Source organism: Trichechus manatus, unplaced genomic scaffold (assembly GCF_000243295.1).
Source record: "Trichechus manatus latirostris isolate Lorelei unplaced genomic scaffold, TriManLat1.0 scaffold00004, whole genome shotgun sequence".
Classification (NCBI taxonomy): Eukaryota; Metazoa; Chordata; class Mammalia; order Sirenia; family Trichechidae; genus Trichechus; species Trichechus manatus.
This window is the reverse complement of record NW_004443940.1, coordinates 23,291,978-23,319,484: the sequence shown is the minus strand read 5'-3', so window position 1 is coordinate 23,319,484 and position 27,507 is coordinate 23,291,978. Positions and strand designations below refer to the sequence as shown.

General features: G+C 38.4%; 1 protein-coding gene across 9 annotated transcripts in view; it reads left to right on the top strand.

Moving 5' to 3' along the window:
- CCDC138 (coiled-coil domain containing 138) overlaps positions 1–23,155 on the top strand; it is an 88,588-nt gene extending 65,433 nt beyond the window's left edge. For 4 of the 9 annotated variants that reach the window (XM_023733646.1, XM_023733645.1, XM_023733649.1 and 1 more), the window contains 2 exons: positions 20,102–20,240; positions 22,354–23,155. In XM_023733646.1, coding sequence (XP_023589414.1) covers positions 20,102–20,240; positions 22,354–22,519 — 305 coding nt within the window. In that variant the 3' untranslated portion in view covers positions 22,520–23,155. The remainder of the gene's footprint in view (positions 1–20,101; positions 20,241–22,353) is intronic. The other 5 variants (XM_012556077.1, XM_023733651.1, XM_004369292.2 and 2 more) reach the window with 2 other exon arrangements.
- The last annotated feature ends 4,352 nt before the right edge of the window (positions 23,156–27,507 follow it).

The following is a 27,507-nucleotide window of genomic DNA, read 5'->3' as shown; positions in this document are numbered from 1 at the left end:
CTTCAGTTCTAGGTTTTCCTCTTCATTTCTAGCACCTGAGATTTGCTCTTCTCTCCCTCCTTTCCTTCTTCCTTTTTCTCCTCTTTTTCCTCTCTCTCTCTCTTTTCTTTCAAGGTTGGCTATTGTATGCACATTTTTGGCAGTTTTTGTATTTTATCTAGCCTTTTTCTGTATTTATGGAGGAAGGGGAATTTGAGTTAGCTCAGCCAGCCTGCCATTTTACTGGAGTTGGAATTTAGAATCACTTTTTAACCCTATTTCTCTATAACTTGTTTAAAGATAGCTATCTGTGATTATCTGCAATCTAGTACTCTAGGTTCACGTATCTTTCTGTCTTGTCAAATCTTGAGAAAACTTTTGGAGCACTAAATAAACTTGTATGGAGCAAATGCTCACTTTCAAGCATAGCTAAAAGGAATAGGGCGAGAATTCTTCGCACCCCTTATCTTGTACAACACGGAATTTATGGACCAAATTTCAGGTATTTATAAAATACTGGCTTCATAAGAATTAATCTCTTTCATATAGATATTAACAGTGTATGTGAGTAGGTAAACAATTGATAGCTGTAACACAAGCCCTCAGGATTTTATGAAAATTTAAAAGGTTAGAGCCGGAAGGTATTTTAAAGCTCATTTGCTGCAGCCCTTGCATTTTATAGACTAGGTATCCACAACTCAGAGGGATACAGTGACGCATCAAGGACATACAGTTTTAGTGACCCAGTCAAGGCTCGAACTCATTTCTCTTGCGTTCTCAATCTGGTGCTCAAATTTCCTGATAACTCTGTTTGGTCCCACAGATTTGAGATTTGGGTTGAGGACACATCTACCTCATGTACTGTAAACTAAGCTCACAGAACTCTATTTAGTTGTTGAGAGAGTCAGATGTTTTTATTTATTTTCCAGCTCAGAAACATCCACCCAGTGGAAAGTTTTGTTTTTAGAAAATACAGGTACATTGCTATTTCTTGAAAATCTAGCATTGAAAAATCCAGAAGGGATACTGTGGGATGATGATAACAGGTGTCCTGAACTTGCAGAATAACTTGCTTTATACATTAAAAATATTTCTTACCATTTTTAAAAGAGCAACTTTGACAGATTATTTTTCCAGTATCATTTTACAAAGTGTAACAGTACCTCCTGCTATACTCATGATAGTCTGATAATGTGTTGGAGCTGGAAGGAAAGAGGAGGACTTTTTTTTCATTTCTGATTTTTTTTAAAATACTATTATTTTTATTATGCTTCAGGTGAAAGTTTAGAGAGCAAATTAGTTTCTCATTAAACAATTAATACACATATTGTTTTGTAACATTGGTTGCCAACTATGTGATGTTTCAGCGCTCTCCCCTTCTCAACCTCGCCTTCCCCATTTCTGTTCATCCAGCTTTCCTGTCCCTTCCTGTCTTCTCGTCTTTGCTTTTGGGCTGGTGTGCCCCTTTAGTCTTGTATACATGGTTGAACTATGTGTGTTATTGTTTGTTTTATAGGCCTGTCTAATCTTTGGCTGAAGGGTGAACCTCAAGAGTGACTTCAGTACTGAGTTAAAAGGGTGCCTGGGGGCCATACTCTTGGGGTTTCTCCAGTCTCTGTCAGACCAGTAAGTCTGGTCTTAGAAGGACGTTTTTAAGAACATCTCTTTCTACAGCAACTGCCTGAGGCAAGCACCAAGTGCAGTCAACTCTCACTCTCCTCCTGGGGAACTAAGGCAAAAAGTAGGGAAAGCTAAATTCCTGGGAGGAATAGCATCTAAAGTCTCCAGACTGGAGGTACATAGAGACGAGAAAAAAAGAGAGTGACTGGAAGCCTTGAGGAAGATATTCTTTCCCTATTCAATTGCAGTGAAGAGAAGAGTTGAGATTATTGAGCTCAGTGTGAGGTTTGCGGATGATGGCTAGGACCACATCTTCCCCCTGGCTTCCTCTGACCTGCTGGTTTACTTGCCAGCAGGAGGGCAAGACCTATTTTGAAATTGTCGAAAAAGAGTTTACAGAAGAAGAGATACCACTATTGCCTTGATAACCAAAAGCAAGGATGAAATAAGAAATCTCAGTATTTGTTGTGGTAGCTTATGATGAACTATACATGTGATAAATCCCTGCCCCCTTCTGGAATGTTTTCCAGGCCACTATCTCCAGTTAAAATTTAGTCTCATTGGTCTCAGAATAAGATTTCTGATTCTTCTGTTTTTGTATGCAGCATAGTATTATAATAAAATCCTGATACTTCTCAGCTTAAACTCTGATAGATGGTATCCAAGTTTTTTGAGTTTTATAGTATAACAAGCCTTTTGCATATTTAGCATTCGGATGTGTTTTGGATACTTGTTTTTGAATGTAAGTGATGTAACTCTAAAATTTTAAGCAAATATCTAAGCTATCTTTAAACCAAAAAAACCAAACGTGTTGCTGTCAAGTTGATTCCAACTCACAGCAACCCTATAGGACAGAGTAGAACTGCCCCATAGGGTTTCTAAGGAGCAGCTGGTGGATTTAAACTGCCGACCTTTTGGTTAGCAGCCAAATGCTTAACCACTGCGCCACCAGGGCTCCACCTTTACACCTGATTTATGACAGATATGTCCAGTTTCCCATATGTCCCTTCTTCATCTCATAGTATGTAGACCTCTGAAATGTGGCTTGTTTACTACAAATGGAAGTATATACATTTGATCTTTGTCATTTCTCAGAAGGAGAATATGACTCATTTTGAAATTACATAGGAATCAAGGCAATAAATGTAGACTACAGACTTTTTGGTACTTTCTTAAGAAGAGAGTGCAAGGAGATTTATGTATTAAAAGGTCAGGTACGGAAGGTGAAGGAAGATGGTATGGGGATATGCTTCCATGCCCAGCGAGCCAAGAAATGGCTAGAAGTCCTCAATTACTGAGATTACCTTTTAGACCCATAACCAATGATACATTTCTAAAATATTATTTTTGTTTCTAAGTATGTTTTTACTTCTTAGACAAACACACAGTTGAGCCTGCGAGTATTGCATTGAGACACGAGATTTGCTATTTTCAGCATGCCTAAAGACTTTCATCTTTATAATAATTGCAGTACATTTATAAGACTTTTATTTTTATCACTGCTGACCACATTTTTTTTTAATTTTTATGCCTTTTTGTAAAATACAGTCAAAGTTCAGTAAAAAGGTAGGCTTTGTATTTTGTCTTAGCAGTAGAACCCGTGTTTTGAACAGATTCTCATTAGGCAGCACAATATGTTTCTAATACAAACATGAGGCTTCTTTCATTGAAGTTATAAGGGGTGGAAGGAGGCTGAAGTCACACACTTCTTCCCCTCACCTGAAGTTCTTGAGATTCACAGGGTTACCTAGAGCATTATTCAAAACCACTTTGATAGAATTTCACCCCTGGTCCCTGTTGAAGGATCACACTTGGCTTGTTGTTAGTTATTAAAACGTTCATTGCATTAGGTAAAGGAACACCAGAAACGCCAAGCCACCACACTGCCAACCCTGGGTCACTGCTGGGCTTCACTGAACCCTGGAGGCCCACTGGTCCATCCTCCTGTGAGGCACAGGCAGGACTGAGTCCACCCTGTCTCACATCTCTGCTTTCCTGGTCACTGCCAGGAAAGTGCAGACTTTTCCAGGCAGCTCTTACATCCCAAACCCTCATCCCCATGCCACCCTGCATCTGTCCTACCACCCAGCTCTTTGTTCCTCCTCTCCCCACTCCCAAGTCCATCTACCTTATGCTCATTAAAGCATATTGAACAGGCGAATCAAACCTTGTTGCATGATTAAGCAGCACTGCTGAAATGAAACCTTTGGGTGACAGGTGGTGCCCCCTGAGTTCCTGATCAGCTAATGTACAGAAGTCTAAGCAGGAATACAGAAAGCTGTTTGGGGGTTTCGGTATACAATGTTTGGAAGTTGGGACTGCCTGTGTAGACATATTATTTGAAGTTTAATCATTGACTGAAAAGCAGAAAATTTATACACGTATTATTTTGTGCCATTAGTTGCAATACCCACAATGTGACAGCACACTCCCCCTTTCCATCCTGGTTTTCCTGTGTCCATTTGAATAGCTCCTGTCCCTTCCTGCCTTTTCGTCCTGCTTTTGGACAGGAGCTGCCCATTTGGTCTCATATATCTGATTGAACTAAGAAGCACATTCCTCACGTGTATTATTTTTTGTTTTATAGTCTGTCTATGTCTGAAGAGTGGGCTTTGGGAATGGTTTCATTTCTGGGCTAACAATGTGTCTGGGGGTCATAGTTTCAGGGATTCCTCCAGTCTCTGTCAGACCATCAAGTCCGGTCTTTTTACATGAATTTGGGTTCTGTTCTACATTTTTCTCCTGCTGTGTTCAGGACTCTCTGTTGTGTTCCCTGTCAGGGCAGCCACTGGTGGTAGCCAGGCACCATGTTTGCTATCAATTTAATATTGATGTTTCTTCTGTTTCTTTTTTTCTCCCCCCTCTCAGGATGTGGATATGTTGCTAGCTTCATTCGTTTTCTATGACTGCTATAACAAATTACCACAAATGTGGTGGCTTTAAGCAACAGAGATTTATTCTCTTAAAGTCTGGAGGCTGTAAGTCTGAAATTAGTTTCGCTAGGTCAAAGTCAAGTGTAATCAAGACTGCCCTCTATCCGGAGGCTGTAAGGGAGAATTCATTCCTTGCATCTTCTAGCTTCTGGTGGCTTATTGGCATTTCTTGGATTGTGGCTGCATCATTCCACTCTCTGCTTTCATGGTCACAATGCTCTCTCTTCTGTCTGAAATCTCCCTCTGCCTCCCTCTTATAAAGACACTTGTAATTGCACATAGGACCTACCAGGTTGGCTGTCCCCATCTCAGGGTCATTAACTGAAGCACATCTGCAAAGACTGTCATGTGAGGTAGCATTCAAAGTTCCGGTGATTAAGACGTGGACAGCTTTGGGGGAAGTGTTATTCAGCCTTCCACCCTCTTCTGTTTTTTCCTGTTTGACTCGGGAGTTCTCTTGGTACCAGTTCACTTGTAGACCCTTGGTTACTCTACGTCCAGGTGCAAGCATCTGACTACTTCATTATGTCAGTTGTGCTCAAGTGTTTACATATTGAAATAATAATACTTTGTTATAAATTACTTTTATTTCCCCTTTGTATTACAATTAGGGCATTATATTGATTTAAAATGTATGCTTGTAAGTAGGTTATATTGTTTATGAATATCACTTCAGTATAGTAAACTGGAGTTATAAAATACTTATAAAAAAATAACATTGTGTCACTGGGTTGAGGCCTGCTCTAGTTCAGTTCAACTGCTCTGTGTATAGATGGGAAGTGTGGGGCTGTGAGCAACTGAGTGACTTGTTTTATGTCACAGGGGTAGGGCCAAGGCAGTGATGAGGAATAAGGAGGTCTTTCAGAAAAATAAGAAGTGGAGACAAGGGAGAAATTTCCCCAGGAAGTTAGGACCCCAGATATATGGGATCCAGAGCAGGAAGTACTACTGGCAGCACTCACTGTCTCCTAGGATTAAAAAAAGAAAGCAAGCCTTGGAATTCTCTCAGAAACGGAGAGTTAGAGGCAGGAACAGGGGCTTGAGACGGTGGGGAAATGGCAGACTAGGAGCTTTACTTGGAAAGACGTTGAGTATGAATATGGATTGTCCTGCTCCCAAGAGCCTGTATTCTTGGACTCGCACTTCCCCACTTCAAGCCTGGGCAAAATCCTCGTCAGTTTTCAAGGAGTAGCTAATCTCGAGTGTCTTTTTCACTGTGTTCCAAAAAGAATGAAGGTGGCCTTGAAAAAAATACCAAAGAGGGGAATTCATTGTCAGTTGGATTTTTAAAAACACTACCTTTGTTTATCCTATCTTACTGTTGCTTTAAAAAAAAAAAAAAAATTACTGACCCTTGATCAGTTTGGGGAGTGGGCAGTTGAGGTTTATTTGGCTGATAGTAAATGTTGCTGTTATAAGTTTTGAACTGTCAAAGCTAGAAATAAAAACCTTAGTACCTAAAAATTCTACGTTTATCTCATATAGTAGCATATTAACACTTAATATCTGAGAATTGAGGAAAGTTTGCTTTTAAAATAATTCTATTCTGATTACCTCCTTAGCCTTAGACATCTGAAAAGATTATAATAGCTGTTTTCTGTGAACTATAAACTTAGATTCTTAGCCTGTAAACCATAGAAAGTATTCTAATCAGTTGTTGACAGGCTGATGACTCACATATGTGGACATAATCATTACCAAAGAGGTGCTGACTTGCTGACCAAAAACCTGTTGCCGTTGAGTCGATTCTGACTCATAGCGCCCCTGTAGGACAGAGTAGAACTGCTCCATGGGGTTTCCAAGGAGCACCTGGTGGGTTTGAACTGCCGACCTTTTTTGGTTAGCAGCCATAGCTCTTAACCTCTATGCCACAGGGTTTGTACATACTTTTTTTACAAAATGTATAACTGCTATGGAATTGTTGGCAGAGTTTGGATAAATAATTCTCTAGAGATATTTCAGTGGTTGACTTTTATATTAATAAGATTTGAATTTTTAAAAAAATTTTCCAGTAATACAGTGTCTTGTCAAATGTTGTGTTAGTATAATCTTGATGCAGGGAACCTTCAGTGCCACTTTTCCCTTACTACTGAAAGTAACCTGTAGTTGTGATTGATTGTATCTTCGGGTAATTTTTATCAAGTTGGAGATGTAAAAGTTCTCCATCAAGCTAATGTACTGGGAATTTAGTCAAATGTTATGACTTGAGAAAAGTATTCAAAAATTGTTTTTAAGAATTAATTTAGACCGTTGGAGCAGACACTGTGGGTTCACCCTGGGTTCACCCATCGTTCACCATTCACAACCCTTCTCCCCCACCTGCCTTCTTCTAGAGGCTAAAAGAGCTAAAAGCTTTCTTCTCCCTTCCTTCTGTTCAGAGTGGCCAGTCATAGGACAAACTTGTTGTCTGTAAGGTGGAAGTTGGGTCTGCTGAAAGTTTCTGGAAAACTTTTTGCTTTTCTCATAAAAGGGGATAGATAAGATTGGTGCTGTTCCTACGTCCCCTGTCTTTATTTTTGACTTGTTTTGTAGAGCCTTTGACCACGCAACAGAAAGCATGAGGATAAAAGCTCAGGGCAATGGGACTGAAATCAAGAATATAGATTTCCTATGGCATTTTTTAAACCAGAACCAATTCCAAGAAGTGTATACCTCTTATGAGAGAAAAAAAATAATCTATTTGGTTAAGCCGTTGTAAATTGGATTTCATTACATTCCTAACTGAAACAACACATAAACTAATTTTCTGAGTTAACCATTTATACTTTATCTTATGTATTTGGAGTAGGTTTTATTTTTACTTTTTAAAAATTCTAAGGTTTTTTAAAGAAAAGTATTTTTTTCATAAAAAAGTGATATGCTCACTTTAAAATTCAACCAAAGAAGAAATGTTACAGAGCCTAAGCGTTGTTTTTTAAAAAAATCACTACAGAGCTTATCTTTCAGAAATAACCATTATTAGCATGAGGTGAAGGAGCTCTCATGGCACGGTGGTTAAGCACTTGGCTGCTAACTGGTAGGTCGAATGTTCAAGTTTACTCTCCAGTCCATGGGAGAAAGATGTGGCAGTCTGCTTCTGTAAAGATCTCAGGCTTGGAAACCCTACGGGGCAGTTCTACTCTGTCCTGTAGGGTCACCGTGAGTCGGAATTGACTCAGTGGCAATGGGTTTGGTTTTTTTTTTTTTTTTTTAGTTTAACATCAGATGAACATTATTTTAGATATCTTTGTATGCTCATGTTTTGATGAAAAGATGAATGAATAGATGTTGTTGTTGGGTGCCATCGAGTCAGTTCCAACCCATAGCGACCCTGTGTACAATGGAATGAAACGTTGCCTTGTCCACTGCTTGAGCCCATTGTTGGCAACCACTGTGTCAGTCCATCTCATTGAGGGTCTTCCTCTTTTACACAGACCCTCTATTTTATCAAGCATGATGTCATTCTCCACGGACTGGTCCCTCCTGATAACATGTCCAAAGTACGTAAAACAAAGTCTCGCCATCCTTGCTTCTAAGGACCATTCTGGCTGTACTTCTTCTAAGACGTATTCATTCGTTTTTCCTGCAGTCCATGGTATATTCAATATTCTTAACCAACACCATAATTCAAAGGTGTCAATTCTTCTTAGGTCTTCCTTATTTGTTGTCCAGCTTTCGCATGCATATGAGGCGATTGAAAACACCATGGCTTGCGTCAGGCGCACCTTAGTCCTCAAAGTGACATCTTTGCTTTTTTAACCCTTTAAAGAGTTCTTTTGCAGCAGATTTGCCCAGTACAGTACATCATTTGATTTCTTGACTGCTGCTTCCATGGGTGTTGATTGTGGATCCAAGAAAAATGATATCCTTGACAACTTCACCCTTTTCTCTGTTTATTATGAGGTTCTTATAGATAGATGGATGAAAATACTTTTATAGAAATAGGATTTTATTATATGTTATTTAATTAATTTAACAGAAAAATGAATTTGAGTCATAAATATTTCTTTAATACAAGTTCCTTCTAAATGTTAAGAAATGAGATAATACCAAAAAACACAAAATAATAAATGCTGGAGAGACTGTGGAGAGACTGGAACACTTATACACTGTTGGTGGGAATGTAAAATGGTACAACCACTTTGGAAATCGATTTGGCACTTCCTTAAAGAGCTAGAAATAGAAGTATCATACGATCCAGCAATCCCGCTCCTTGTAATATATCCTAGAGAAATAAGAGCCATCACATGAATAGATACATGCACACCTATGTTTATTGCAGAACTGTTCACAAAAGCAAAAAGATGGAAGCAACCTAGGTGCCCATCAATGGACGAATGGATAGACAAATTATGGTATATTCACACAGTAGAATACTATGCAATGATAAAGAACAACAATGAAGCCGTGAAACATAACATGGAGGAATCTGGAGGACATTATGCTGAGTGAATTTAGTCAGTCACAGAAGGACAAATATTGTATAAGACCACTATTATAAGACCTCAAGAAAAGGTTGAAACACAGAAGAAAACATTCTTTGATGTTTATGAGGGTGGGAAAGGAGGGTGAGGGTTATTCACTGACTAGATGGTAGACAAGAATTATCTTAGGTGAAGGGAAGGAGAGTACACACTACAGGGGAAGCGAGCACAACTGGACTAAACCAAAGCTAAGAAGTTTCCTGAATACAGTCAAACACTTCAAGGCACAGAGTAGCAGGGGCAGGGGCAGGGGCCTGGGGACCATGCTTTCAGGGGACATCTAGGTCAGTTGGCATAACAAAGTTTATTAAGAAAATGTTCTGCATCCTAACTTTGGTGAGTTGCGTCTGGGATCTTAAAAGCTTGCAAGCGGCCATCTAAGATACATCAGTTGGTCCCAACCAGCCGGAGTAAAGGAGGATGAAGAACACCAAAGACACAAGGGAAGTATTATCCCAAGAGACAGAAAGGGCCACATAAACCAGAGACTTCATCAGCCTGAGACCAAAAGAACTAGATGGTGCCTGGCTACCACCAATGAACGCCCTGACAGGGAACACATCAGAGAGTCCTGGATGGAGCAGGAGAAAGGTGGGGTGCAGAACTCAAATTCTAGTAAGAAGACCAGACTTAATGGTCTGAGACTGGAGGAACCCTGGAAAGCATGGCCCCCAGATTCTCTGTCAGCCCAGAACTAAAACAATTTCTGAGGCCAACTCTTCAGACAAAGATTGGACTGGACTGTGGGATATAAAATGATACTTGTGAAGAGTGTGCTTCTTAGCTCAAGTAGATACTTAAGACTAAACAGGCAGCTTCTGTCTGGAGGTGAGATGAGAAGGCATAGAGGGTTAGGAGCTGGTTGAATGGACACGGGAAATCAGGGATGGAAAGGAGGAGTGTGCTGTCACAGTATAGGGAGAGCAATTAGGGTCACATAACAATGTATGTATAAATTTTTGTATAAGAGACTAACTTGAAATGTAAACTCATTTAAACTACAACAATAAACAAACAAACAAAAAAAAAGAAATGAGATAATAAATATTGAGGTTGTAGTCTCTATGTTTGTTTTTTTAATACTGTGCTTCAGTTTTAGATAGTGTTGATTGACTTCTAGCCATGAAAGATGAGGACATTAGCACTAGTTCACTTTCCTCTTCTCCTTCCTCCACTCTGTGACTTTTTTTGGTTATTTATTTTGTCACAATTTATATTTTTACATTTTGTCTGTGACCACAGTGTATACATTTGCTTCATACTAGTTTTCTTATTATTTTCCTTCATATTAGTTTCATATTATATTCAGTGCTCAAGACCAGTCCTTTTACTATGACTTTTTCATTTCTGTCTTCTTAATTTTTGAATAATCTCTTAATTGATCCCTCTTCCATATACAGCACCCCTTTCTCCCATTTTTAGAAGTCCTGTAGGTGCTGAGTCATTTCATGTTTTACCTGTGGCTTTTATACTTAAACAAGATCTTGGTTGGGTATATAATATTTCTGAGTCACCCTTTTCTTTTTATTCAAAACTTTGTAAACATTGCTTCCTTGTCTTTAGGCATTTACTGTTGCTATGGAGAAGTTAAAGGGCAGCCTGATTTTTCCCCCTTCAGGGTGATTTATTGTTTTGCTTGGGTGGCTGATATTTTGTCTTTGAAGTTCAGCAACTTGAATATTCATATCAGGTTTTCTTGGATCACGATTGCACTCTTTCATTCTGTAGATTTGGTTCTTTATTCATTTCAAAACAATTTCTTATATAATATTTTTCTATTTATTAACTTCATATCTGGGACACCCGTTATCCCTATTTTGGATCTTTTTTGATGATCTTCCATATCTTAGTGTCTTTCTGGTTGCTCTTATTCTCTGTCATTTTTGTTTGCATTCTCTATGATTATCTCAGGTTTTTATGATAATCCCAAGTTTCAGCTGTATCATTTCTGTTTCTTGATGTTTTTAATTTATTAGTTCTTTAAAGGTACTTTTTGGATTTTCTCTTCCCACCTTTAGGTGTATGTTCTCGTTTTTCATCTCATCCTTTTGTTTATAATATATTCTTTGAGATCTTATTTTATTGCCTAAAATAAAAAGTTCTTATTAGATTACTCTAGAGCACAAAACTCCTATGGAAAACTTTGTTCTGTTCTTTGAGTTGTCTTCTTTTAAGTTTGACTCTGTCTTTGTTTCCAGGGTTCCTTTTTTACTAATTAATTGATTGATAGACTGCTGTAATATGTTTGCCAAGTTGCCATGCTGTTTCTGTTCTCTTGCTCTTGCTTGGACCTCCTTGTCCAGTCTTTCTTTATGTCCTGATAGAGTGTGAGGGACTTCTGGACTCTGTTCTTATTACTATATCCAAGTCTAGGTTTTTCTCTCTTCAGAGCTATAGTTTGAGAGCCACTTTCTTTAATATATACCTTTTTTTTTTCCTTATAGCCAGTGAGCATAGTAATGATATGTTCTTTGTTAAATTCTCAGGGCTCTATTCTCAATTCTGAGATTTTTGCTAGAATATCTTGTTTGGGTTTATTTCACTCAGTTAGAAGGGTGGGAGGTGTGAGAATCCTTTTCTCATGCAGAAATTCTTTTGACTTCAGACTGGTTCCCCAGTGTATTGTGCAGCCCTGGAGCATTATTTTTAAATTACTCCCTGACAACCCTTTCCTCTGTTACCCAGTCGGAAGACTGGAAAGATAATAATAACAGCCACTTTGCTCTGCTCTAGGTTTGGAGGATATCGTAAGAGTTCTTAACATTTTGTCGGCTCCTCCAGTGTATCCTGTGTGGGGAGAGGGTGTCAAGATGGGCTGGGAGCCTGGCCACACTTCTCACTTGTCTCTACTCTAGAATTTTGTGTTTCTATCCCAGGCTATTTGCCAGTAGTTTTTTAAAGTTTATAACCATGAGTTTTGCCGCTTTCTGTTTGTGTTGGGCTTTTTTGTAGGTGAGGTTTTTGTTTTTGCTGGGTTTTTTTTTTGTTTGTTTGTTTTACAGTTTTTGATCCATATGACTAGGTATTCCAAAACCAAAAAAAAAAAACCTGTTGCCATTGAGTCGATTCCGACTCATAGTAACTCTGTAGGACAGAGTAGAACTACCCTATAGCATTTCCAAGGAGCAGCTGGTGGATTTGAACCACTGACTTCTTGGTTAGCAGCCAAGTTCTTAACCTCTGTGCTACCAGGGTTCTATGACTAGGTATTAGGAAAGAGAAATTCTCTCAGGCATTTTTTTTTTTTTTTAATTTTTATTTTTTGATTGTACTTTAGATGAAGGTTTACAGAACAAATAGTTTCTCATTAAACAGTACACATATTGTTTTATGACAATGGTTAACAACCCCACGACATGTCAACACTCTCCCTTCTCAACCTGGGGTTCCCTATTACCAGCTTTCGTGTCCCCTCCTGCCTTCTAGTCCTTGTCCCTGGATTGTTGTGCTCCCTTAGTCTCATTTTGTTTTATGGGGCCGTCTAATCTTTGGCTGAAGGGTGAACCTCGGGACTGACTTCATTACTGAGCTAAAAGGGTACCAGGTGCCACACTCTCGAGGTTTCTCCAGTCTCCATCAGGCTAGTAAATCTGGTCTTTTTTTGTGAGTAAGAGTTTTGTTCTGCATTCTTCTCCAGCTCTGTCCAGGACCCTCTGTTGTGATCCCTGTCAGAGCAGTCAGTGGTGGTAGCCAGACACCATTTAGTTGTACTGGACTCAGTCTGGTGGAGGCCGTGGTAGTTGTGGTCCATGAGTCCTTTAGACTGATCTTTTCCTTGTGTCTTGTTTTCTTCATTCTCCCTTTCTCCCGAAGGGGTGAAATGAGTGGAGTATCTTAGATGGCTGCTCACAGGCATTTAAGACCCTAGATGCTACTCACTAAGGTAGAATGTAGAACATTTTCCTTATAAACCGTGTTATGCCAGTTGAGCTAGATGTTCCCTGAGACCATGGTCCCCATAGCCCTCTGCCCAGCAGTTCAGTCCCTCAGGGAGTTTGGATGTGTCTTTGGAGCTTCCATGCCCTTTCCTTGTACAAGCTGTGCTGGCTTCCCCAGTATTGTGTACTGTCTTACCCTTCACCAAAGTTATCCCTTATCTATTGTCTATTTAGTTTCCCTCTCCCCCATCCCTCGTAACCAACAAAGATTGTTTCTTTTTGTGTGTAAACTTCTTCATGAGTTTTTACAGTAGAGGCCTCATACAATATTTGACCTTTTGTGAATGACTTATTTCACTTAGTGTAATGTCCTCCAGTTTCATCCATGTTATGAGATGCTTCACAGATTCGTCATTTTTCTTTATTGTTGCATAATACTCCATTGTGTGTGTGTGTACCATAGTTTATTTATCCATTCATCTGTTTATGGATATCTAGGTAGTTTCCATCTTTTTGCTATTGTGAACCATGCTGCAGTGAACGTGGGTACGCATATGTCTATTCGTGTGACGTCTCTTATTTCTCTAGGATATATTCCTAGGAGTGGGATTGCTGGATCGTATGGTATTTCTATTTCTATTTCTATTTCTATGGTTGTATCATTTTGCATTCCCACCAGCAGTGCATAAAAGTTCTGATCTCCCCGCAGCCTCTCCAGCATTTGTTATTTCCAGTTTTTTTGTTTCGTGCCAGTAATGCTGGGGTGAGATGGTATCTCATTGTGGTTTTAATTTGCATTTCTTTAATGGCTCGTGATCGCAAGCATTTCCTCACGTGTCTGTTGGCTGCTTGAATGTCTTCTTTGGTGAAGTTCCTTTGCCCATTTTTTAATTGGATTATTTGTCTTTTTGTTGTAGAGGTGTTGGATTTTCTTGTAGATTTTAGAGATTAGACCTTTTTCTGACTTGTAATGTCCAAAAATTTTTTCCCAGTCTGTAGGTTCTCTTTTTACTCTTTTGGTGAAGTGTTTTGATGAGCATAAGTGTTTAATTTTTAGAAGATCCCAGTTATCTAGCTTATCTTCTGGAGTTTGTGCGTTATTGGTTATGGTTTGTATCCTGTTAATGCCGTGCATTAGGGCCTCAAGTGTTGATCCTATTTTTTCTTCTGTATACTTTATAGTTTTTGGCTTTATATTTAGGTCTTTGATCCATTTTGAATGAGTTTTTGTGTATGGTGTGAGTATGGGTCCTATTTCATTTTTTTGCAGATGGACATCTGATTTTGTCAGCACCATTTATTAAAAAGACTGTCTTTTCCCCATTTGATGGACTTTGGACCCTTGTTGAAGATCAGGTGACCATAGGTGGATGGTTTTACATCGGGTTCTCAGTTCTGTTCCATTGGTCAATGTATGTGTCGTTGTACCAGTACCAGGCTGTTCTGACTACCATAGCTGTTTAGTAGGTTCTGAGGTCAGGTAGCATGAGTCCTCCTACTTTATTCTTCTTCAGTAGTGCATTACTTATCCGGGGCTTCTTCCGTTTCCATATAAAGTTAATGATTAGTTTTTCCATCTCTTTAAAGAATATTATTGATATTTGGATCGAGATTGGATTATATTTGTAAATTGCTTTGGGTAGAACTGTCATTTTCACAATGTTAGGTCTACCCATCTGTCTTAGGCTGGATTCTCTAGAGAAGCAAAACCAGTAAAGCATATAAATATACATATATAGAGAGATTTATATCAAGGAAATAGCTCACGTGATTGTAAAGGCTAGAACGTCCCAAGTCTGTGGATCAGGGTAGAGGCCTCTCCCAAGTCATGCAGCCGCAGAAGCTGGCGAGCCCAAGATCGGCAGGTTGAAGAGCAGGGCTCCCACTCACAGGCTGTGAAGGTTGACCAGTTCCAAGAACGGCAGGGAAGATGACAAGGTTTCTCCTGATTCACGCAGCTGTAGGAGCTGGAGAACTCAAGATTGGCAGGTCAGAGAGCAGGGCTCCACTCACAGGCTGTGAAGATCGACAAATCCCAAATTTGGCAGATAAGCTGATAGCTCAAGTCCCAAGAACCAGAGTTGAGACGACAGGAGGCAGCCGCAGGATCCAGAGTGAGCAAAAAGCCAGAACATCTGCTTATATTCAGATGCAGGCCACACCCCCAAGGAAACTCCCTTTCATCTGATTGGCTACTCACAGTATATTCAGTCATGGGAGTGATCACATTAAAACACTGAGAATCATGGCCCAGCCAAGTTGACACACAATCTTAACCATCACAGTAGAGAGCATGGTATGTTTTTCCATTTATGTAGATTCTTTTGGGTTTCTTACAGTAGTGTTTTGTAGTTTTCTTTGTATAGGTCTTTTATATCCCTTTTTAGATTTATTCCTAAGTATTTTATTTTTGGGGGGGCTATTATAAATGGTATTGTTTTCCTGATTTCCTTTTCATCCTTCTCTTTATTGGTGTATAGGAATCCAACGGATTTTTGTTTGTTTATCTTGTATCCTGCTATTCTGCTGAATCTTTCTGTTAGTTCCAGTAGTTTTCTCATGGAGTCTTTAGAGTTTTCTATGTATAGTATCATATCATCTGCGAACAGGGACAGTTTAACTTTTTCATTACTTCATGGTTTGAATTATGTCCTCCAAAAAATGTGTGTATCAATTTGGCTGGGCCATGATTCCCAGAATTGTGTGGTTGTTCTCCATTTTGTGATTGTAATTTTATGTTAAAGAGGATTAGGGTGGGATTGTAACACCACACTTACCCAGGGCACATCCCTGATCCAACGTAAAGGGAGTTTCCCTGGGGTGTGGCCTGCACCACCTTTTATCTCTCAAGAGAGAAAAGGAAAAGGAAGCAAGCAGAGAGTAAGGAACCTCATACCACTAAGAAAACAGTGCCGGGAGCAGCGCGTCCTTTGGACCTGAGGTTCCAGCGAAGAGAATTTCCCAAACCAAGGGAAGATTGATGACACAGACCTTCCTCCAGAGCCGACAGAGAAAGCCTTGCCCTGGAGCTGATGCCCTGAATTTGGACTTGTAGCCTACTGGACTGAGAGAGAATAAACTTCTCTTTGTAAAGCCATCTACTTGTAGTATTCCTGTTAGAGTAACACTAGATGATTAAGATAGTTACGAATTTGGATACCTTTTATTTCTTTTTCTTGCCTTATTGCTCTAGCTAGGATTTCCAGCACCATATTAAATAGGAGTGGTGATAAAGGGCATCCTTGTCTTGTTCCTGTTCTTAAGGGGAATGTTTTTAGCCTCTCCATTAAGAATGATGTTGGCCGTTGGTTTTACATAGATGCCCTTTATTATGTTGAGAAATTTCCCTTCTATACCTATTTTATTGGCTCTCAGGCATTTTTATCCCACCATTTTAATGTAGAAATCAGTGAAGACATGTATGTAATTCATTCAGTGTGACATGAATTTTAGAAGAGGAGCTACCTGGCCTATTTCTTTTATTTCTCTCTTAAATTGTTCAAGTTTATTCAAATTGAAATTCTTCTGAGCTTTAAAAATATAATTAATTGGAAAACTGTAGTATTGAAGAAATGTTTAGACTGCATTGTTTCGACCTGATAGTTAAATTTAGCAGAACACATATAATCTCAGAATTTCCTTTCTCCTTATTGTATATTTGTCTCAGGTTTAAAAGAGAGATTGGAAATCAAGCCAGTGAGCCTTTGTGTTTTAAATATGCTGATATGTTAAAATCTTTGGAAGTCTTGGCTTTCTTCCATAGTAGAGGTCATATAAGGAAATCCACTTTTATTTGACAATGTAAAATCCTAAAAAAAAGGATTTTACTTAGGGCTTTTTGTAATAAACCTTAAATTTGTGTGTTTTGCTCATGCCGAGGCCTGATTTATATGTATATTCAGTAAAGGAAGATACTACTCTTCCACTCTTTTGCAGTATACAAACAATCATCATTTTCTTGTATAGATTTTGGGCTTTTGAACTGAAAATGTTGATTTTTCAGGTTGCAGGTGTGTTTAGATCAGTGTTCTTTCTGGTAATGACTTATGATTGTTCTTCACTCTCTGATTTCGGTTCTCCTAGCCATAAAACACAGTTAACTGTCTTGTTTACAGTTGACAGAAATAATGTATCGTAGTATCTAAAGTAAGAAAACTGTATGCAGTTGTTTAATAAAGCTGCTCTAAATTTAATCAACTTATTCTTAATGTTATTTGTAGATTATGTATGCTATATCTGTAACCTAATTTTTCAGTCTTTAAGAAGATTCTGTGTAACTGATATATAGAGTATACACCCCTGTACATGTATATGTATAACCTGTTGCCGTCAAGTCGATTCAAACTCAGCAACTGTATAGAGCCTATAGCAGGGTTTCAGACTGGTTTGGTCCAGTTTGAACCCCTGCTGAGAATTTGCATTTCCACCCCAGATATACTGAATCAGAATCTACATTTTAACAAGATCCCCAGGTGATTCTTATGTATAATAAATTTTGAGAACCACTGCTGTATTAGTGGTTCTCAGAATTAGTCTGTAACCAGCAGCATTAGCATCACCTGGGAACTTCTTAGAAATGCAAATTCTCAGCAGGAGTTCGAACTGGAACAAACTGCTTCAAAGCCCTGACCTATAGGACAGAGTGGAACTGTCCCATAGGGTTTCCAAGGCTGTAATTATGGAAGCAGACTGCCACATCATTGCCCTGTGGAGTGGCTAGTGGGTTCCTAGCAGTGACCTTTTGGTTAGCAGCTAAGCATTTTAACTACTGCATTTACTGCATTACCAGGGCTCCTCAAGTATGTATACACACACATAATAGTATATAATATGTTTTCTTTTAATTTTTGAGTAATAAACTGAAGCACATTCCCTAAAACAGTTCCATACTTTATTGAATTAAATAACATCTTATTTTTCTGTCACAGTGAAGTGTAAGCTTTTACAATATCCTACGTATTTCAGAGGAAGTGTATCCGTACTAATAATTTCTTATTTCACCTTCTCATATTGCCTCTCATCTAATTATAGAATATTACTTGGCAAACTAAGTTAAGACCATACTTGGGTAGACTACTGTTGTGAAAGTGATGAGTTTTTCTTCTCCATTTCACCACATGGTTATATGTAAAGGGCATATAATCTTTATTTTTTTTTAGTTGTGCTTTAGGTGAAGGTTTACAGAGCAAGTTAGTTCCTCATTAAACACTACACATATTGTTTTGTGACATTGGTTGCCAACCTCATGACGTGGAACACTCCCCTTCTCAACCTTGGGTTCCTTATTTCCATTCGTCCAGCTTTCCTGTCCCCACCTGCCTTCTTGTCCTTGCCCCTGGGTTGGTGTGCCCATTTAGTCTCATATACATGGTTGAGCTACGTGTGTTATTGTTTTATGGGCCTGTCTAATCTCCGGCTGAAGGGTGAACCTCCAGAGTGACTTCACTACTGAGTTAAAAGGGTGTCTGGGGGCAGTACTCTCAGAGTTTCTCCAGTCTCTGTCAGACTAGTAAGTGGTCTTTTTTTGTGAGTTAGAATTTTGTTCTGCACTTTTCTCCAGCTCTGTCTGGGACCCTGTCTTGTGATCCCTGCCAGAGCAGTTGGTGGTGGTAGCCTGGCACCATCTAGTAGTGCTGGACTCATTCTGGTGGAGGTTGTGGTAGTTGTGGTCCATTAGTCTTTTGGACTGATCTTTCCCTTGTGTCTTGGATTTTCTTCATTCTCCCTTTCTCCAGACGGGGTGAGATCTGTGGAGTATCTTAGATGGCCGCTCACAAGCTTTTGAGACCCCAGATGCTACTCACCAAAGTAGAATGTAGAACATTTTCTTTATAAACTATGTTCTACCAGTTGAGCTTGATGTCTCTGAGACCATAGTCCCCAGCCCTCAGCCCAGGAATTTGGTCCCTCAGGGAGTTTGGATGTGTCTAGGAAGCTTCTATGACTTTGCCTTGGTCAAGTTGTGCTGACTTGTCCAATGTTGTGTACTGTCTTACCCTTCACCAAAGTTACCACTTAACTATTGTGTAGTTAGTGTTTTTCCCTCCCCAACATTCTCCTCCCTCGTAACTATCAAGGATTGTTTCTTTCTGTGTAAACCTTTTTATGAGTTTTTGTAATAGCGGTCTCATACAGTGTTTGTCCTTTTGTGATTGACTTATTTCACGCAGCATTCAAGGTTCATTCGTGCTGTGGTACGCATCAGGACTTCATTTCTCTTTATGGCTGAGTCATATTCCGTAGTGTGTATGCACCACATTCTGTTCATTCATCTATTGATGGACATTTAGCTTGTTTCCACCTTTTGGCTGTAATGAACATTGGTTACAGGTATCTGTTTGCATTCTGCTTTCAGTTCTTTTTGGTGTATAGCTAGGAGTGGAATTGCTGGGTAATATGGTAATTCTATGTTTAACTTTTTGAGGAACAGCCAAACTGTTTTCCACAGCGACTGCACCAGTTTACAATCCCACCAGCAATGGATGAAGGTTCTGATTTTTCCACATCCTCACCTGTGACCTTCAGTAGTCTATTGTGAACTGCTTGTTTATGCCATTTGCTTGTTACTAAAAATACTAGTTCTATCTGTATAAGGGTTCTTTTTATAGTAATTGTTTGACAAATATGTTACAAAGGGATTTTCCCCCCAAGTTTGATGCTTACCTTTTGTTTTGCTTCGTTTTGTTTTGTGAGACTTTTGTCTTTTAATTTTGTTTATGATAGGGTTTTTTAAAAAAAGACATGTAAAATGTTTACTCTGTCAGTCTTTCCATCTTTTCCTTTCTCCTTTTGCTTTTATGCTTCAAAAGTTCTTCCCTATCCAGTGATTACTTAAACTGTCATTAGTAAACTTAGGAGATTTTTGTTGCTGTTGTTTTAATTTACTACCCCAACAAAATTTTTATAGCTAATTATTTAAACTCAGCTTATTGTTACGAATTTATTGAAAAATTGACTTTCCTCCCCTTTCTTTCAAACATGGAATTTCTGCTAAATTCTTCCTAAAGAAGGTTTGATATTAGGGGGAAGAATTCTTATCTTTGCATTGTTTGACAAGGGCTAATGAATGTTTTAATTTTTCAAATTATAATATTTTTTACTCAAAAGTTTAAGAATGAGAAGAATGAGAATTCAAATCGATATTTATAAATATCCCATATAGTTCTGGTTTTATTTTATTTTTAATTTCCTTTTTAGCCTGTTCATTAACAGGTGATTTGTTTTGCAGAATCCTTGCAGCCTTTTCTGGAAGCCTGTAGCAACACTTTATTTTTCCGTACCTGCTCCGTGCTCCTTCGGACCCCTAAGCTTGATCTTCAAATACTAGAAAAGCTCAGTATTATTTTACAGAAACTTTCCAAAATCAAGTAAGAATTTCTTATTTCTTAAATTTTTATTGAAAGATATCTTATTGTTGTCATTTACACCTTTCTGAATTCCATACTAGCTCAACTTTGATTATTAAATAAAAATTTCTGATATACAGATGTAGAAAGTTGAGAGTCATGAATGTTAATGCTTATTTAGTGACATACTTAGTGATACACTAAAATTAGAGTGTCAATCTTAGAGCACCTGTTTGTTTCTGAAGTTCTGTTCAGTTCAATGAACTTTAGGTACCACAGACAATATGTAAAACTAAGCATCATTTTAGCAACCAAGTGATAATATCAGAAGAAATCATTGCCCATTAGTATTCTGAAAATGACAGGTGGTGATAAAGAGGATGATAACAGTGTCTTTTTTATACCTTTATTTGGTCTACTAAAATCAAAGGCTTTCTTTTTATATTTCCTTTCTCTTCATCCTTCTGATTCAACATTGGCATAACTGATTTTTAAATTACAAATTAAGGTCATATATTTTTAAAAATCATTTATTTTTGTTGTTGAGAATTTACACAGATCATTCAGTGACATTGATTATATTCTTTGAGTTGTGCAACCATTCTCGCCCTCCTTTTCTGAGTTGTTCCTCCCCCAGTAACATAAACTCACTGCCCCTAAGTTTCCTGTCTCATCTTTCGAATTGCTGTTGTCCGTTTGATCCCGTGTAGATAGTTCTTAAAAGAGCACAGTGCTCAAGGCAGACATTCTTTACTAGTTAAGTTAAACTACTGTTTGGTTTTAAGAAGACTTCAGGGGGTATTTTTGGTTTAAGGTTTAAAACTTATCTCAGGGCAATAGTTTTGGGGGTTTATCTAGTCTCTGTGGCTCCAGAAAGTCTGGATTCCATGACAATTTAAAATTCTGTCCTGCATTTTCTCCCTTTTGGTCAGGATTCTTCTATAGAATCTTTGTTTAAAATTAAGGACATAGATTTTTAATGCCAGGCCTCAGTATGTCTAGAATAACAAATGTAATGCATCTTAAAATCATTCGTAGATGTATGATAGTAGGTCCATATGTTGTATGTGGTACCATGCCTAGAACATTGTAGTAAATTGTTATCAAATTATGATCTTATACTCAGCTCACTAAATTATTAGTTTTGGTCTGATAACAAACTTATCTTCATTGTCTTTCTTTTCTTGCTAACAGTACTGTGATTCCCTTGATTTGTAATCAGTAAATTCTCAATAAGACCTGTTTCAGTTTGCCCTGTGGTGCCATAAAGCTGCAGTAACGTTACTTAGATTTAATTCTTTCTTAGTTTTTAATTCATGGGATTTTTTTTTTTTTTTTTTTTAACGTCTCAAAGTGCAAGTGTATCTTTGGACCAAAGCATTTTACTTTTAGTAATGTGTTTTATAGCTTTTGCTCATTTTAGATGTAGATAAATAACTATAACAAAGATTGAATATGAGGATTGGGAATAGTTAATGCTTAAGTCTTATAATGAATCTTTAAAACCACAAAGATATAAATCCTTTTGCATTAAATGGATGGCATATAAGGTTATTTGATAATTTCTCTCAAGAAGTAAATATACCTAGACAAAAACCAAAAAACCAAACCCATTGCCACCAAGTCAATTCCAACTCATAGCAACCCTATACCTAGACAAGGAAATAATAAGTTATGTTGTAAGCTGTAATTCTAACTGATTGAAAATGAAATTACTGACTGATTTTGAGAAAGAAGATGGTTGAGAAATTTAGAGAAATTAAAAGATAAAACAGTATTCTACCACTTTAAAAAGTCCAGCTTACTTAAAATAAGATGATAAATTGTTTGCTGCTTTTTGTCTCTGTGGAAAAAAATTTCTCAAACTGTCACAGTGAACAGGGCAGATAGAATTGATGCCCAATGCAGTTTTCAGGATCAAGAAACTCTTCCTTTTTCCTTGAGTGGTTTTCCACTTCAGGCCTATCATCAAAACTTTTTGTTTGTCTCCACATCACAATCCTTTAGTCACCTGTTTCCTCCACTGTTGTTAAAAACAGACAGCCATTTCCCCACACTTATACCTAAGTTATCTCCCTGACACTACAGATTAACTCCTTAAGTGTGTGTAGTTAATGTGCTCATTCTCTTTCAGGAGTAATAAGAAGCTGTTTGAACTCTTTACGATTCATCTGATGCTGCAAGAAATACAAAGGACAACACATCCAGAGCATGCCTTTCTCTGTATTAACCTAAATTCAACTCTGTTCAATTTGGGTTTAACAAAATGCAACTCCCTGGTCTCCAATGCAAGCCATTAGACTGGCTTGTTATTATATGTATATATATATACACACACATATATATATGTTGCTTATTTTTAAAACTGTAAAAATCACCAAAGTAACTAAAATTTTACCAAGTAAAGTTATCAGTAGCATCATTTATCATGAAAGATAAATAGAAGGTTTTTTCTTTTGAAACTTTTAAAATGAAATCTGTAGCAGCTGTAGAATGTTTAGAATGTTTCCATTTAACTAAGGCAGTGCTGATGTACAAGACAGCATTTCCAGAATTAATGACATTAATGACACTGGGGTAACTTTTTGTATAAGTATTTTAGGAAAATTTTCGTTTTAAATTATGTAATTATTTGGAATAAAATTGGTGCTTATGTGGGAACAGGGTTAGATCATGTTATCATTCTGTTGTCTTAATATATTAGAATCCTCCTTTTAGAAGTAAAAGGTATGTATTAACTATTTTGCTATCACAACTTCCCTATATATCCTAGATTCCCAAATGTTGATTTTTTTAAAAAAATTATGCTATTTATAGGGTACTTTAGGGAAAAATTAAACATTTTTTTCTACTTTTATTTTTTCAAAATAATCTTTATTGCAGTCTTTATTGTATAATGTCAGTGAAAACTTGCATGTTGCTATAATATCAGTGGAGCTTCCAGACTAAGAGACGTTAGGAGAAAAGCCTGGTGATCTACTTCCAAAAATCAGCCAGTGAAAATCCAATGGATCAGAAAGGTCCAGTCTGCAACCGATCATGGGGATGGCATAGGATTGGGCTGTGTTCCGTTCCATTGTGCATGGGGTCACCATGAGTCAGGGGCCAACTCGATGATAGCTAACAGCACAATGATACGTATAATGTGGATTTCAAAAAAACAAAAATATCATCATTCCACCACCCAGAGATAACTCTTGCTGCAGCTAAGATGAGCAGAGTGACCAGAGGTCTGGGTGAGTTGGAGGTGGTGAAACATAGGGCTTAGGACAGAACAATGAGGACCAAAAAAAAAAACAGATTATCCTGAAGACCCATACAGTTATACACTTCCAGTGTCTAATTTCAGTTTAGAATCCAGAAGAAAGTTTCAGGAAGCTGTTTGGCTCTTCAAAAGAATATAAGAAAAATGTGCTGTTTATGAAGCGGGAGCAGAAAACTATAAGGAAAGAACACGCTGAGGTCAATATGGAAAGGCTTATAGGAACCCAGAAGTGCAGAAGCAAACAAAAAATGCACACTGGAAACAATAACATGACTGATTAACTTCAGAAAGTAGATTCTGTGTTACAAAAACGAAGGAGAAGCTCTCTCAGAGTTCAGAGTATAGAAAGATGATACCAGTGAGAGGGTGAACAACAATAGAGCACAGACTGGTACTTAAGCATGGGGATGTTTGATGCTTCAAAAGAGAAAATAGAACAAGTGGAGGAGAAGCAATATTCAAAGATATAGTTGAGTAGGGGTTTTGGGAACTGCAGAAAGACCTGTATTGAAAAGGCCTATATTGAAATGACTCATGTTCCAGAAAAATCCATGAGAAAGGATTCTGTAATTAAACTCATTCCAGCAAAAAGTTTAAATTATAAGAATAGAAGCAAAAACAAACAAAATCCAGTTACCTATAAGAGAAGAAAAACCAAACTGGCCTCATGGAATGCAAAGTTAATAGTTCAGCAGGGGAGACTTTTTAACCCCGAAACTTATACCTACTGATGATGCCTTTCATAGGTGAAGACAATGGAAAGACATTTTCAGACATGCAAACACTGAGAAATTATACCATTTATGTACTCTCCTTGATAAAAGAAACTACTTAGAGATCACTCTAACCAAGTTAGAGATGAAGGAAAACTGAATCTGTTGTATCACTTAGTACCAAAAGACTGTAGCAAGCACTGAAACCAGTTAAACATAAATAAATTTAAATCATTGCCATAAATAGGTTAAAAATGGAATGAAATGCCAGATTCTTAAAAAGAGGATAAATAGTGGAAAAAAGCAATAATTTAATAATAATTTGAATTATGTCACTATGAGTCAGTACCTGATGGCACATGACAACAACATTAACCTATATCAAAAACCGAGAATTAATGGGGCCTTGAGAGTGAGGTGGAGCCCTGGTGGCGCAGTGGTTAAGAGCTCGGCTGCTAACCATAAGGTCTACAGTTTGATTCCACCAGCTGCTTCTTGGAAACCCTGTAGGGCAGTTCTACTCTTTCTTATGGGGCCACTATAATTTGGAATTGACTTGATGGCAACGGGTTTGTTTGTTTTTTTGAGAGTGAAGTAGAGATGAAGGAGGGCCTAGTAAGTAAAAGTGTCATGCATTTTCATCAGAAACAGAGTAAAAACGTTCCATGTCTGTATTAACTTTGACAGTTAGAAAACTGTATGATAAAGGATGCTTTTGGAAAATGAAAAGGTAACTGTTATTAAAAACAGGATAAATATTCTCCAAAACACTGAAGAAGATAAAAGGAAATATCCTTATAGACAGCAAAAGATAGAAAGCCAGGGGCATGTAAAGAATAAAAATATTTGTTTAGGATAAATAAAAGAGGTTTTGACAATTATAAATTTCTGTATTGACCAATGTATATAAATTTTAAAATTTAGCTGAAATGGACTACTTTCAAAAAAAAAAAAAACTACCAAAATTGTCACAAGAAACCCATAATAGAAAGTCATAGAAGTCTTTTATAAAATTATCAAAGAACTCTTTTTAAAAATGACATCAAGTCCAGGTATTTTTTATGGGAATTGTTTTAAATCTTCAAGGAATAAGTATTTTAAGCTATTTAAACCATTCAGAGCATAGAAAAAGCATCCTGATTCATTTCATACTATAAGCCTGAACCCAGTACCAAAAAACTGTGAAAGTGAGAATTAGGGAAAAAAAAAGACAAAAGTCTTAAATTACAAACAAGTCAATACCAACTGTATATGATAGGAACATTAATCTTAGACCAAGTAGGATATCATGGATTCTAGAAATACAAGGTTGACTTTTGTCTTAGGCTGGGTTCTCTAGAGAAGGAAAACCAGTAAAGTGTGTATATATATATATATATTTATATCAAGGAAACAGCTCATGTGATTGTAGAGGCTAGAACGTCCCAAGTTCGTGCATCAGGGTAGAGGCCTCTCCCAAGTCATGCAGCTGCAGAAGCTGGCGAGCCCGAGATCAGCAGGTCAGAGAGCAGGGCTCCTGCTCACAGGCTGTGAAGGTTGACGAATTCCAAGATTAGCAGGCAAGACCACAGTTTCTCCTGATTCATGTAGCTAACAGGCTGGAGAACCCAAGATTGGCCAGTCAGAGAGCAGGGATCCACGCACAGGCTGTGAAGATCAGCGAATCCCAAGTTTGCAGATAAGCTGATAGCTCAAGTCCCAAGAACCAGAGATGAGATGACAGGAGGCAGCCACAGGATCCAGAGTGAGAAAAAAGCCAGAACATCTGCTTATATTCAGATATAGGCCACACCCCCAAGGAGACTCCCTTTCATCTGATTGGCTACTCAGTATATTCGGTCATGGGAGTGATCACATTAAAACACTGAGAATCATGGCCCAGCCAAGTTGACACACAGATCTTAACCATCACAGTCCACCCCTTGTCAACTTGGCACGCGTACACATCTCCTTAAACTATACATAATCTCTGAATAAAGACAATTAGAAAGTCATACTTGGTGGCCAACATGATACAACTAACATGCGTACAATCGAAAACACACTAGCCCTGTTTACATCTTATAAGTGAAGGAAAAAAAATATTTGATGCACACATACAAAGCAGAAATACTCATAACAGTTACAGTCCCCATTTTTGCAACTGGTCACGTGGCTGTAACTGGTATTTAGAACTGCCTTCTTCCACCACCCCATTCCATATTCCCTTTTCCCTCAGCAAGCACCTCGGCTAGTTGTGGTTCTTTGCCTGGTGGGGTGACCCAAACCTTCATTCCTGAAGGGTCTGGGTCATTAGTAGCCATGTTAGAATTAGGTTGCTGTAGTTTTCCATTGACTTTAATCACAGGACATGGTAGTACTAAAAGACGCCCTAAGGAATCTCCTGCATTCCAGACATATTCTTCTTTACCTCTATTATGTAGTATCAATCCAATTTCCTCTTAGTAATCAGGATCCATCACACCAGCCAGTATGGTAACTCCCTTGTTTGCCTGTTGATCCAGAGGCATAAGGAGCCCAAAGTGGCCAGGTGGCATTCTTAACTTCCAGTTCAGTGGAATCAGTGATGTGTTTCCAGGTGGGAGCATTCCTCCCTTTGGAACTAAGACCTCTAGGCCTGCAGAGCATAAGGTCAAGGGGACAGGAAGCAAAAATCTTGCCAGTGGGACACTAGGAGTAATAGTGAGTAGTGCCACTCCCATTTCCACCCCTTGATTCCTGGACCCATGAGTCCTGGCTATGGGAGAAACTGCACCATATATTGGATGCTGGTTTAAAGCATATACAGCCTCCTGGAGAACATTGCCCCAACCCTGCAAGGTATTGCCACCTAGCTGGCACCATAATTGTGTCTTTAGAAGGCCATTCCATAGTTCTATCAAGCCAGCTGCTTCAGGATGATGGGGAACATGGTAAGACCAGTGAATTCCATGAGCATGGGCCCACTGCCGCACTTCATTTGCTGTGAAGTGAGTCCCTTGATCTGAGGCAATGCTGTGTGGGATACCATGATGGTGGATAAGGCATTTTGTAAGTCCACAGATGGTAGTTTTGGCGGAAGCAATAAGTGCAGGGAAGGCAAATCCATATCCAGAGTAAGTGTCTATTCCAGTAAGGACAAAATGCTGCCCTTTCCATGATGGAAGTGGTCCAGTGTAATCAACTTGCCACCAGATTGCTGGCTGATCACCTCGAGGGATGGTGCCATATTGGGAACTCAGTGTTGGTCTCTGCTGCTGGCAGACTGGGCACTCAGCAGTGGCTGTAGCCAAGTCAGCCTTGGTGAGTGAGAATCATGGCCCAACCAAGG